At 36.2% G+C, this 14,297-nt stretch overlaps 1 protein-coding gene across 3 annotated transcripts in view; it reads right to left on the reverse strand.

Annotated features, from left to right (window-relative positions):
* The window catches only part of LOC114658184 (alpha-2-macroglobulin-like protein 1), a 271,971-nt gene that overhangs the window by 175,343 nt on the left and 82,331 nt on the right, over positions 1 to 14,297 (reverse strand). Inside the window, exons 20-25 of one of the 3 annotated variants that reach the window (XM_051932108.1) lie at positions 11,743 to 11,869; positions 11,309 to 11,430; positions 8,606 to 8,657; positions 7,853 to 7,939; positions 5,369 to 5,545; positions 2,107 to 2,188 (exon numbers count right to left, since the gene is read on the reverse strand). The exons of the other annotated variants lie outside the window; for them this stretch is intronic. Of the exons in view, the coding sequence (XP_051788068.1) occupies positions 2,107 to 2,188; positions 5,369 to 5,545; positions 7,853 to 7,939; positions 8,606 to 8,657; positions 11,309 to 11,430; positions 11,743 to 11,869 (647 nt within the window). The remainder of the gene's footprint in view (positions 1 to 2,106; positions 2,189 to 5,368; positions 5,546 to 7,852; positions 7,940 to 8,605; positions 8,658 to 11,308; positions 11,431 to 11,742; positions 11,870 to 14,297) is intronic. 3 annotated transcript variants of the gene reach the window in all.

Genomic DNA, 14,297 nt, shown 5'->3' on the forward strand with positions numbered 1-14,297 from the left:
CTTATTTTACAATATAAACTTTGAAGTAAACTTAGTAAAGTAAAATTTGATTTTTGGAGGATTTGTTTTCCAACTTGAATTACTGAGCAATGAATTCAATGAGCATTTTTGTGATCACACAAACAGGGCATTCTGTTCTCTTACAACGTTGAGAATGCGCCTGAGAATATCCAAATGGTATTGATTGAAGTGCAGTCAGATTCTATTCTGAAGGCAAAATACAACAAAGTTGGTGTGCCAGGCTTGTATGCTTACCTGCCACCCTCGTATGTGCAGATCCGTAAGTTGGCATTGAGAGTACTGTCTATTTTCGGAAGCAGTTATCTTTGTGATCAATTGTTTTTGCTAATGAAAGCTACCAAAACCCCACATCGCTCAGGACTTACCGTCGAGCACCTTTCATCCCTCATAAAAGTTGCAGCTGCACAAGATTTCAAGCCTGATATTGACGAACTGGTTACTAACAAGAGATGCCAAGTGTCGGGACAAAAGAAATAAATCTCACACTGTAAGGCTCTTATATAAGCAATGCATATAATATAATGAATATCAATCATCAAGACACTATATAAAAGCGGTCGGGATTGTCCTTCCGTCCTATGAGTGCAAAGCGTAGCGGTATTCCACTTATCACAGACTACAGTACTTGCGGCTTGCGGTACGAAGCGACGCGATGTGAGCAGAGTTCTGGTGCTCCCATCGTTCCCTTGCTTTTGTGCGTGATGCGCTGGAAAAATAGACAAAATTATGTCTCTGGAAATAATTAATGTTGATGGAGTACAAATGCCTCACCGCGTAATAAATATCAGGGGAGATGGTGCTTGCTTATTCTCATCTATAGCTTATTTAGTGCATGAAACTCCGTCTTTAGCGGTACAGATTCAGGCTGACATTGTAGATAGATAGATAGATAGATAGATAGATAGATAGATAGATAGATAGATAGATAGATAGATAGATAGATAGATAGATAGATAGATAGATAGATAGATAGATAGATAGATACTTTATTAATCCCAATGGGAAATACGACATGTTTTAAGTAATTGGTCAAGGTTTCAGCCATTTACAATGATGCCGTCAGGAATCTCTTATACAAATGAGCTTCAGTATCTCACTGAAATGTCAAAGTCTCAAACTTATGGTACCATTTCTGAGCTAATGGCAGCGGGAGAGTTGTTCCCCTATGAGTTTCAAGTATATTATAATGGAGTCTTACACTCCAAGTTTGGACAGGCACTCGAGGGGATAAAAAAAACTTAGGTTTTCGGGAGATGTTATGAATGGGCACTTTGATGTTCTCATTCCCTACACTTACATGCCTGATGTACACATGGAGCGCACACAAATTGAGGATAAAAGTCGGTCGCCTTAAAAGGAGGGTGAGCCTAGTAATATAATAAGGACCTAGCTACGAGGTTAAGACTCTAATTCTACACTGTTGTATGGAGACTGTATGGAAATAAATTGCTTTTCTTTAAACTTTAAGTGTTACTGAAAACTTTAAAAAAATGTATTGGAAAGAAAGCTACAGTAACTTTGTATAATAGTATAATAGTATTTGTTACAGTACGGCCCGCTGACGCACGTATGGCAGTCGAAGCGGCCCACCAATGGTAGTGAGTTTGACATGCCTGTTTTAAATCACATAAGTGATAAAAAGTATAGCTATGTAAGTTATATAAATTAACCCATTTTAATCCATGTATCCATTCTTTATCAAACCTCCTTAAATCAGTTCAGGGCTGGCAGTTTTTTTTTCTATCTTGGCCCATTGGGTACATGAAGTAATAATTATAGGGCACATTCACTTAGACTCAGACAAATTTAAAAGCCCCAATAAACCTAAAGCACACATGTTTGAAATGTCTAAGAAAACAGGAGTATGAAGAAAAAAAGCTGCATACATGAGGTGAACATACAAACCCAAACAGAATGCAAGGGTTGAAATTTTAATCCATAGCTCTGAGTCTATGAGGCAGTAGTATAAACCTCTGTGCCACTGTCACTGCCCTTTCAAAATGGCCTTGTTAACATAATTACATTCATAATATAAAACATTTCATGTTAATTGTAACTGTGCTCAGTATGCTAGGACAGACTCACCAGGTGTTGCCCGACTCATCTGAATTGCCAAATGCACTGTAAGATCCATCCGTATGTTTATAGTTTAGCTCCCTCTGGTACCCTAGAAAGTAAAAGAGAATGAGCTTACACTATGAATCTTTATAAAAAAGCTAAAAAATATATTATTCAGGGGCGGCACGGTGGCGCAGTGGGTAGCGCTGCTGCCTCGCAGTTGGGAGATCTGGGGACCTGGGTTCGATTCCCGGGTCCTCCCTGCGTGGAGTTTGCATGTTCTCCCCGTGTCTGCGTGGGTTTCCTCCGGGGGCTCCGGTTTCCTCCCACAGTCCAAAGACATGCAGGTTAGGTGGATTGGCGATTCTACATTGGCCCTAGTGTGTGCTTGGTGTGTGGGTGTGTTTGTGTGTGTCCTGCGGTGGGTTGGCACCCTGCCCGGGATTGGTTCCTGCCTTGTGCCCTGTGTTGGCTGGGATTGGCTCCAGCAGACCCCTGTGACCCTGTGTTCGGATTCAGCGGGTTGGAAAATGGATGGATGGATATATTATTCAATATATAGAAGTGAGTAAAAATTATTACAAATTAAAAAAATATTTCAAGTGGCAGTCAGTAAGAAAACAAATCAAATAAAGCAGTTAAAGGAACATTCTACCCAGCAATAAATAATGTTTTATTCATACATTGCTTCCATTCTGTAGATGGCAGTGATGGCCTCAGAGACGGATCTACTATGAAACTAATGAAGCTTAAGCTTCAGGGCCCCTAATCTGAAAGGGGCCCCAGAGGAGACTTTAGTCTACTTTGCTTGAAAGTTTGGGTGTCTACTGAATGAGAAGGAATTAAAAAAAAATAACATTAATACTATAGTGTAATTCAGTACTGCAATTTTAATCAAAATCTAAGATATAGTGGTTGTGGTTTGTTGTGGGGCAACCTTGTTGAAGAAGATAACAGTAGTTACCCAGACCTTCATGTTGGTTGTGAAGGGGCCCATATAATAGTTTCAGGGCACCAAAATGTAGGTCCAACATTGGATGGCCTGAGGAAAAATTTGAATCTCATATTTTCATGCAGAACGGAGAAAAAAAATGTATAGAATAAGGGTCACGGGAAAGGTATAAAACCATTTCTAAAGCTTTCAGTGTCCCCAGGATTATAGTGCCATCAATAATTGTGAAATGGACCACCAGGATTCTTTCTACAGTTGGCCATTCAGCCAAACTGAGTAACTGGGCAAAAAAGGTCTTGGTCAGGGAGGTGACCAAGAACCCAATGGTCACCGTAGCAGATCTTCAGATGTCCTCTGCTCAGTTCAGAGAACCTGTCCAAAGGATGACCATCTCAACAGAACTCCATCAATTAGGCATTTACGGCAGAGTGGCTAGATGGAAGCCTCTCTTGAGTTAAAGGCTTATGGAAGTGTTTAAAGAACTCTGAAAGCATGAGGGGAAAACTTCTCTCATCCAATTAGACTTAAACTGATCTATTTGGGCAGAACTCTAAGCACTGTATTGCTCATCACCAGTCTATTAACATTAAAGCGGTGGCAGCATCATGCTATGGGGGTGCTGCTCAATAGCAGAGACAGGGATACTGGTCAAAATTGTTGGAATACTTTATGAATCCACTGTATAGTATAGTTTTACTTAAGCAGATCAACCATATTTGGAAGATCATGCTATAATTAAAAATTGAGAAAACATCAGCACTCTTCCTAGAAGCATCGATACCTGATGCTGTCATTAAATAGGTCAGCCAAAAATGCACACTGAGGTATATAGGCAGGTTTTGGTTTGCAGTGGTCTCAACTTAAAACACATTTTGCAGATACAAATGAGCACAAAACCAGAAAATTTCTACTCAACTGAATTTCAATTGATTTTCAAATAGTGATTCTTACAAACAAAGTCAAATACTTATGATGCAGATGAATACACAGCAGCCATCACTAAAGTGGAGACATAGTACAGTGTGACAATTTTCAATCATTTTGTATGTTTTGCTTGCACCCGTCACAGAATGTAACTTGTGAACATAATAGACTCTGAGAGGTAGCACTTCAATCAGCTCTGTCAATATTTAGTTGAGTGGTAGGACCTGCTGCTTTCTGGCATCTAAAGTATGCGTTCTAGCTGTTCTGTTTAAGGATGTATAAGCCATCGGGGTACTGCGACATGCTGAGCAATTCTTCAGCAGTGTTTCACAATCATCAGTTAGTGATGGGTTTTCCTGCCTTCACTATGTCTTTTCCAGCTTTATGAGGTGACACGACATTGTCCAAAACTGTACGACATTTAAGCATAAGGTCAACATACCCAATGTTCAAAATCTTCATTTAAATTATTTCTTATTTATAGTACAGCAATCTTGTGTCACTGTCATTTTAATGAAATATTTTTGCAAAAATACGTAATTAAGCATTATGCATTTTTGACAGTTTCCTATAAATGGACATTTTAAAGTACCATAGAAAAACAAAATGACACTACAGCCATCCTTAGGAACAGAATTCATCCACAACCAGAGACCCGTCTGTATATGCACTGAATACTTCTTCAAAAATAGAAAAACATTGTATAGTAAATAAAATATGATAAATTATTTGTGCTACTGCCTCACAGCTTCACAACTGTTTAATTCTCTATTTAATAGAGTATGGTCATCTTTGATAAAATAGCCTCCATGATGTGTTGTGCATCATGGGCATAACATCACTGCGACTCAAAGCTGTTAAATGTAAGAAAACACACAAAATGGCAGAGCCCACAGACAAATAAACATACAACATGGATATAAACTGACATCATCAAAATAATTATAAAAATAAATAAACGTGACAAAAATGTAGCATTGTTTATGTCATCCTAACATTAGCATAAACAAACCGGATTGTCATAACTTTACTGTCAGCATTAAGATTACTATTTGAAATATAAAATTGTGTTGATTTTTGTATCTGCTATAAACCACAAAAGGCACTTACTTGCTTTGTTACCATATAAATCATTCTTTTTGTTGGTTTTGCTGTAAACATCTTAAAACCATTAGTACAGTGCAGAATCATAAATAAACTGACATTCACCTCTTGACATTTAGCGTTTCTATAGATATTATATGGTTTATAAACTTTGGACTAAAAATGTATGGTTTTTCTGTCCCCAACTTGTAAAGACGTTTTTGTGCCACTTGGATATGTAAAATTATGCATACATAAACCGATGGTGTCCTGCTCAGCTTTGAACACTTAATATGAATTTTTTTTCTTTCCTACTCTCCAGTCTCTCACCACTCTCCATGAATTGAATCGCTTTGGCTTTGATTTGTTCTGTCATCTGTCTTGTTGCTTCCAGATAGCGCAGGATGTAAATGTTAGGAGCAAAAAGCACCATATTCTGTTCTCCACACCCAAAAGGCATAGCTAGAAGTTTGTCGAGGTTCTGCATGGCTCGTCCCATCACATCTCCTACACAAAGGGACAGAAGTAAAGAAAATTGATTATTTGTGCTTTCATTTTATTTTCTCATTATTTTTCAATTAGCACTTGCACGTGAAATCTAAATATTAAGAAATACAAGCCAGTTGGGAATTTATATAGATGGTAAATAAAAACAGAACACTGACAATATCGTGTGAACTTATATGTCCACCTTACTATGATGGTCTTCTTGATTCCTCACCTAAAATAATTTTAACGAGTAAGATACAAAACTTTCTGCAGATGTAAGGATAGTAGTGTTTTGACTGCTTTGATCATTTAGTGAAATGTAGATCAATTTTTACATTTATTACCTGAGAATAAACAGGATAAACAGAAAGAACAGTGAGGAAAGAACCATGGTTGATATACAAAAACTTTAGAAATCAGCAACCAAATTATTTGGAAAATGCAAGTTTATAATTATAATATATTTTTCAATGCCTAAAGTAAAACAAAAAATGCTAGAGAAGTTAGGTTTTGGAAGCTAATTACAATTTTCGATTTTGAAAAGCACAGACGATTACAGTGATTACAGAGCATATGGCTTGCACTTAAATTACATAGCCACCAGTACATTTAACTACATGTCAGTGATATTACATGCATGCAGGAACATATGACATGTCCCCAAGAATAGGGTATTGCTTTACCCCAATCTACTGTAATCTCAATTTGTATCTAATTCAAAAGTTTCAAAGATCTTAATTTCTGCAAGTTATGAGCTTAAGCTTCACATCCTCAAGATGAGGTCCAAACAGTTTAATTTTATTCTCTATTTTGCTCATTTGTTTCTCTGTTTTATACTTCATGACGTCATGCTGAAAAGCTTTAGAAACAGACATGCCCAGCTACCTACTCTTGACATCACGCTTCTCCCTTTCCTCGGCCCGCTGCCTCTGTATCGGATTTGTGCAAATAAATCGGTACCACAAGCAAACTATGATACTTAGTGAAATCAGAGAAGCTGCAAAATCAACCAGAATGTTCAAGCAAATTATAGAAAAAAACCCGATCTAAATCCGTTAAGTAGTTCTCTTGTGAAAAACGGGCAGACATACAGACAGACAAACAGACGTTGGATTATATATATATATATATATTTATAGAGAGAGATAAATTTATGCCTTTTCCAATCCAGCATATACAAGGAGAGGGTGGTGAATAACAACTTAGTTCCACAGCACTAAAAAGGGGAGCAAGTCTTCAGCAGGCCAGTAATCTATCGCTGAATACAGTCAGACACGATATCATAGGGTCAGCTTACATTGCTCAATTGACCTAACATGCATATCTTTGGGATACAGGCCAAAATGGAAACACTGGTGGAAAAACAACAGGGTGAATATGCAAACTTTTCACAGGCAGCAGCTGTCCTGGATTTGAAGCTAGGATCTAAGACATTCATGCTATGCACTGCACCACTGTGGCACTCAGTTGAAGGTTCAAATTTAATACTGGCACATCTGAAAGTGCATGTTAAGGAAATCACCAAATGTTCAATTGTCATTTTTAAGGGCATTGTTTAATTATATTGTGAACTGCTAATAAAGTACTAAATTGTTTCTTAGGTATGATATTATGTCAATTCGCAGATTCTGTCTTAACTGAAAAAGGATAAAACAACTTCAAGCATATTTTAAGTGATTTTACTTTGAGGACAATAAAAGAGCAAGAGAATACCACAATAGACATATCTGGATTTCAAATGGAACGGTACTACAATTAATTAATGAATGAGTAACTGTAAAGTTCTTGGTATACTTCCATATTTCTCACTTTTTCTTTGTTTCTGAAATTATTTACTATATTTATTTATTCATCTATTTATATATTTATTTAAAGAGCTTTTGTAAAAAGCCAAATTTCTCCAAATAAAGTTCTATCTATCTATCTGTCTATCTATCTATCTCGTTTGCCAACAGATGCTTTATTGGCAGCTTGTCACATCAAGTTTACTTATTTTTTTACAAGAGGAATGAAATGATGAAGGTATGGCCAATAAAAAAAAACTTTTTTCAAAGTAAATATCAGACATTTTCTAAAAAATTTTTTTTCGAGATGTTTTTCTTTTTCTTTTATGAAATTTCAGACAAGCACTTTTATTCAACAATAATGGTCTTTATTTAAAACACCTGGTGTAAACCTTTGATAAACTATTTCTTGAAAATCAGTGAAGCATCAGGTTCAGAACCCAGCATCACCTAACAATTAACCTGTTTTATTTTTCATGTTTTCACAAAATTTTGCTTACAAAGGATAGGTTAACATTTTCTATATTTTTGGAGTTTTTACCTAGGACTGACACAGATGCTTTGGCTGATCCTTCTACAAACACTTCTGGAAGCTCCAAAGAAAATGTTTTAGACTCAGAGTGATCATCTGGAAAAAAACAAAAACATATTTATGAACAATCTCCTCACTCCACAACTCACATTCCATTTAAATCATCATGTGGATGTCAGGGAACCAACAATTTATAGCAAAAGAAAAAGTGCTCTGCTTAAAGAGATTTCTGCCCACACAGTACGACTCTGATTAGATAGATAGATAGATAGATAGATAGATAGATAGATAGATAGATAGATAGATAGATAGATAGATAGATAGATAGATAGATAGATAGATAGATAGATAGATATTTATGTGTCATACAAAATTAGTGGCTTGTAGTATATGATAACAAGGCTTATGAATTAAGGAAGGTTTAAATGAATTTAACATGATATGATAAAGCAATATATGAATACAGTACATTTACTTTTGGGATAAATAAAGAATATCTAATCTAATAATAAAATATAAACTAAAAGCCTTTTCAAGTCTTTACCCTTTCTGTTTGGACTGAGTGGCATACAGCAACACTCTCAAAATATGTTTTGGCAATTTTTTTTAGAGTATACACTATATCGTTCATCATTTATAATGCTTTTGATGCTTCCAGGTTAGATTCCTGTCCAGCACTTGCTTATGCACAATTGGATAATAATAAACAATTAGGATATAGCGGGTTGGATAATGGATAGATTATATAAGTAAGAATCTTACCTTTAGGACACAACAGAGCATTGATTGCAGTTGTTTTCTGAACTCCCTCAGCCTAAAAGAAATATAGTAAACCCTCGTTTATCATGGTTAATTCGTTCCAGACTCTACCGCGATAAATGAATTTCCACGAAGTAGGATTCTTTATTTATAAATCAAATATTTTCGCAGTTAGAGCATACAAAACCTGTTTACAACTTTCTAAATACGTTTTTTAACATTATTAGAGCCCTCTAGGCATGAAATAACACCCTTTAGTCAAAAGTTTAAACTGTGCTCCATGACAAGACAGAGATGACTGTTCTGTCTCACAATTAAAAGAATGCAAACATATCTTCCTCTTCAAAGGAGTGCGCGTCAGGAGCAAAGAATGTCAGAGAGAGAGAGAGAGAGACAGAGAAAGAGAAAAGCAAACAATCAAAAATCAATAGGGCTCTTCGGGTTTTTAAGTATGCGAAGCACCACTGGACAAAGCAGCTGCAAGGAAGGGAGCAATGTGAAGGTAGTCTTTCAGCATTTTTTAGAGGAGAGTCCGTATCCTCTAGGCCAGTGTGCGAACAGCCCCTCTGCTCACACCCCCTCCGTCAGGAGCAGAGAATGTCAGAGAGAGACAGAGAGAGAAACGCAAATGATCAAAAATCAATACGTGCCGTTCGGGCTTTCAAATATGCGACGCACCGCGTGGGAAACATATCGTATATCATTGAGGAGTTTTATTTAATACTTAATACGTGCTCTGGTTGGGTAGCTTCTCAGCCATCTGCCAATAGCATCCCTTGTATGAAATCAACTGGGCAAACCAACTGAGGAAGCATGTACCAGAAATTAAAAGACCAATTGTCCGCAGAAATCCGTGAACCAGCAAAAAATCCGTGATATATATTTAGATATGCTTACATTTAAAATCCGCGATCGAATGAAGCCGCGAAAGTTGAAGCGCGATATAGCAAGGGATCACTGTAAAGCAAATAATTACAATTATAGATAGGACACACCACAACAGGTCATGTCATTCTTTAACCTGCTCAGTCCAGACCAGGGTTGCGGGAGCATATTCCATCTAGCATCGGCCATTCAACTAAGCTGTATGTTGTTGGACAGGTAGAGGAAACCGGAGAGGCTGGAGGAAACACACTCAGACAGAACATACAGAGTCCACTCTAAGAGGACCCAGGACACAAACCCTGGTGTCCTTACTGGGAGGCAGAAGTGCTACAAGTGCGTCACCATTCTGCCACACCACAATAGATGACAGGTGAAATTCTTATCTGTTTTTTGCATCAGTAGTCTGCAAACTCGGTAATGGGGACCCATTGTGGCTGCAGCTTTTTGTTCCAACCATGTTCACAATCAGTTATAATAAATTGATAACTGATTTCATTTAATTAGCTGCTCTTTTTTCTCTTCTCTTATTCTGCATTTTGAAAAGAGTATTTGTAAATTTTTTTTACATTTATAAGACTTTTGGAAATATTTCTGTTTTTGCTATAGTTTTAAATGTGTAACTCTCTTTTGTTGCTTTCATATTATTTTCCTTTGTAGTTTGTTCTCTTCATTGAAGTTTATATCCTTCATCCTAATAATGACAATTAAAAACAAGCAGAGCAGACACCCGGGCAAACAACACTGATTGATGAAAGGCTGCAACTATTTTAACCTCAGGTTCAATAATTAGCAAATAATGGAATAAATAAACTGAATAATTGGAAAAGCAGAATGAAAATCAAGATGAAATATTGTTAAAAGTAAAATATATACAGTATATATTATCCCCAAATAACTGCCTAATACATTTTAATAAAAACTGAACAAACGTTGTTTTGTAGTCTCTGAATTGACTGAAAAACACAGAAGATGGGAAATAACAGCTCAATTAATTAGGCTATGTATCCATTTAAAAACAGAAGTTGGTTGGAACCTGCAGACACAGTGGGTCCCCAGGACCAAGTTTGGGGATCACTGCTCTACGATGATACATTATGTTTAGGACTAAGGTGTCAGAATTGTTAGGCCATGTCATGTCATTTTCTAACTCGCTTAATCCAGGCCAGGATCATGGGGTTGGTGCAGGAGCCTATCCTAGCTAGAATAGGGTATAAGGCAGGAACAAACCCTGGACAGGGTGCCAGTCCATCCACAGGTGTTAGAATTGTCCAGTTTTTAATGGTTAGCTTTATAATTTCAGGAACCATCACCGTCTTTGTGGTGAGTGCATGATGTTCCCACATAATTTTTGCTTTTTCCAGGGTACACTGGCTTTCTTCTACATCCTTGCACATTGGGTTAATTGACCGGTGTAAACTGGCCCAGAATGGGTAATTGCACATTTTGTACTATTAATTAGTGCCAGGAGTGTTGCCATATCTCTGTCACGGTGCAACCTAAAAATTTACTTCATGTAATGGAGGGATGGTTGGATGTTTAATGTGAAATTGTGCTTTCAAATAATTTCATCCCTTTAAATTACTCAGTGTACATTTTCTAACTGTGTTTGGAATTTTTTGTGGTGTAAATACTAGTTTGTGTGTTCAGTAACTGACACTGTGATAGACTCTCCATTATCCTTAATTAGTTAAGAAAATTGAAAAAGATGGATGGCTAAAATGGAGCACAGAACTGACTTGATATCTTTCTTTTTTATGGTATATGGCAGTAAAAAAAGATTTTTATGAAGTGAAGACTGTTTTTCATGGATTCTCTTTTCACCTCTACAAGCAGTTTCCGGATGACAGTGTCAGCACGTCCATGGTCGGGAAAAGCGACTACTTCATTTCCACATAACTCCTCTGTGTTTAGAGCCTCAGCGCGGACTGTTATATTCACTTCACCTGAAGAACAAAAAAGTGCAGTGCGGCCTATTAGATATCATTGTTGCAAGTTTAAACCTGAAATTTACAGACTGCTTCAGCTAAAATGCAAGACTCTACCCTGAACCTCATGTGTGTGTGATTTGTGCCTGTTTTTTGGGGGGGGTGGGTTACTATCGAAACCTTCTATTTACATAATAATGGAGAACGTTAACCAACTTGTGAGGCTTCTAGATGTCTAGCTTTGCTTGTCTGGCTTCTTAATGCTAAATACATCAAATGTGTTATAAAATTACTTTTTATCAATGTCAAAACCTCGAGTGATTTACTTACCCAGAGCTTTAGCTGTAAAAGTCCAGCGGAATACTTTGCTTTCATCAGCACACACACAGCTTTTGTATTCACACCCCTCACATGGCTCTAAGTTGTACTGTGAAGACTCAGCTGGACTCACCTTAACCTACAGTACAACAGTTAAGAAATTCATTTTGACTTTATGAACTGTTTATCAGAAATGCCAATTGTTTGAGTAAAAAAAACAGTATAGTAACCTGCCTTTCACTGCATGTTAACACAATTCTCTGCAATAAATGTACTGTCATGCAACTGCTTTAAAAGATACCTCCACTAATCACAATATTAGAATGTTAACTCTAACAAATTATGCATAATATCTTCTCATGTTTACTATAATGTCATAATGTATAATAATGTACCAATATGGAAAAATAGCAAAGCAAATATATCAGTTAATTTTCAATGTGGCCCAGAACAATAAAGACAGACAAACAGCATTTGTAACTGACAGTCTTAGAGTTGAAGGATCCAAAAAGCTGTCTAACTGTCAAACTAAATAATATTATTAAAGCACAGAAAAAGACTACTAATATGATAACCGTAAATGCACAATAATGCAAATAGTACAATCGCATAATTTTAATATACAATACACCTGTAGAGTCTGATTACAGGTTTAAAGGCTCGTTATTGTCACAAGTACAGAGCACAGTCGAATTCTTACCTGCAAATCTACACGCAACATATCACAAGGTATAAATACTTGCCTTTAAAAACTACATTACTTCAAAACTTCCATCTGAGCAGAGAGAGGCCTAATGCTGTATGATCTACCTGTTGATAATTTTGAATAGAGCTTCAGGTTGTAACAATTTGTCCTGCACGCTAACACGAGACGCTCACTACTGCTAACCTGTCCTAAGTGACGGCAGATGATAAAAGGATAGGCCAATATCACACCCCAGTAAATCTCTTGTATACCCTTATTCTACACGGTTCAGTCCCCTAATGCCAATGCATTTATAGCCCACAAAAAAGTAATAGTCAATCTATATCATCACATGAGGAATATATTACATACAAAAAAAATAATCTCCCTTACAAATGTCCCCCCAACCCTAAATAACCCTTTTATGTGGGGCTACAAATATATACACATATATACAACTAGCAAAATACCCGCGCTTCGCAGCGGAGAAGTAGTGTGTTAAAGAGGTTATGTAAACATATATATACATAAACATATATACATATATATATACATATACACATCCACATATATATATACATATATCAACATATATATACACATACAGACACATATATACATATACATATTTGTATATCTACATATATATACACATATATACATATACATATTTGTATATCTACATATATATACACATATATACATATACATACATATCTATCTACATACATACACATATATCTATCTATCTATCTATCTATATATATATATATATATATATATATATATATACACATACATACATACATATGTATCTATATATATATATATATATATATATATATATATATCTATATATATATATATATATATATATATATATATATATAGCTGATTACCCAGTGGATTCGCTCACTGAGTGCAAGAGAAAAAAATAAAATGTATGTATAAAATAAGTTTAATTGCCAAATTTATTTTTCCACAAATAAAGGGCACTTACAATAACATAGAAATCAATATAAACAACATTAACATCATTATCATATGAGAATATGAAGTAATATATAAGAAGCACATTGCATATAAATATAAATTATTAAACCGTAAAATGTTCTTCTATAATACGCTACCGTGGCTATTCGTTTGTCTGTCCAGGATTTTAAATCACCTGTAGCTCGCAAACCGTTTCACCTATTGACTTGAAATTTGGTACACATATACTACGTCACGTCTACTATTCGCTTTCCCACACATATGAACAAATATATATATATATATATATATATATATATATATATATATATATATATATATATACACATACATATACACACACATACACATATATACATATACATACATAGTGCGTTGCAACACGGGCTGCGATTGTTACATGGGAGGGAGAGGACAAATCACAGCTTCCCGCTTTCTAATCGGGCTTGTGATTGCTGCTTTGACGGATGCCCAGATCCCACAGTATTTCCCCTTAGGAGAGGCGTTAGGCAAGTGTAATTGAATAGCGGTGCTGCAAGTTATTGCTCTTTTTATCTTTATTTTATTTTATTGTAGAGTCAACTCACAGCTGCGCGCACCAGTGCGTGCGTGGCGGATGCGTACGGCTGACGTTTTCATTGTCTACCACCTCCACTAATCATTCTTGAGGCAGATTGAAGACTTAAGTACCAGCTTAACTGAAAAATTAAAGAAAACATACTAAGTTTTAAAAAAAATCAGTTTTAACGGGAAAAGATGCCGACGAAAGAAGAGAAGCAGCGGGACGCTAGGGTGAAGAGCTGCTCATTAAGCAGCAAGCGCATCAACCTCTGAGCAAACGAATGGTAAACGTACAGAGATAGAGGATAAATACTATGAATGGTCATGT

The sequence above is a fragment of the Erpetoichthys calabaricus genome, chromosome 9, assembly GCF_900747795.2.
Source record: "Erpetoichthys calabaricus chromosome 9, fErpCal1.3, whole genome shotgun sequence".
NCBI lineage: Eukaryota > Metazoa > Chordata > Cladistia > Polypteriformes > Polypteridae > Erpetoichthys > Erpetoichthys calabaricus.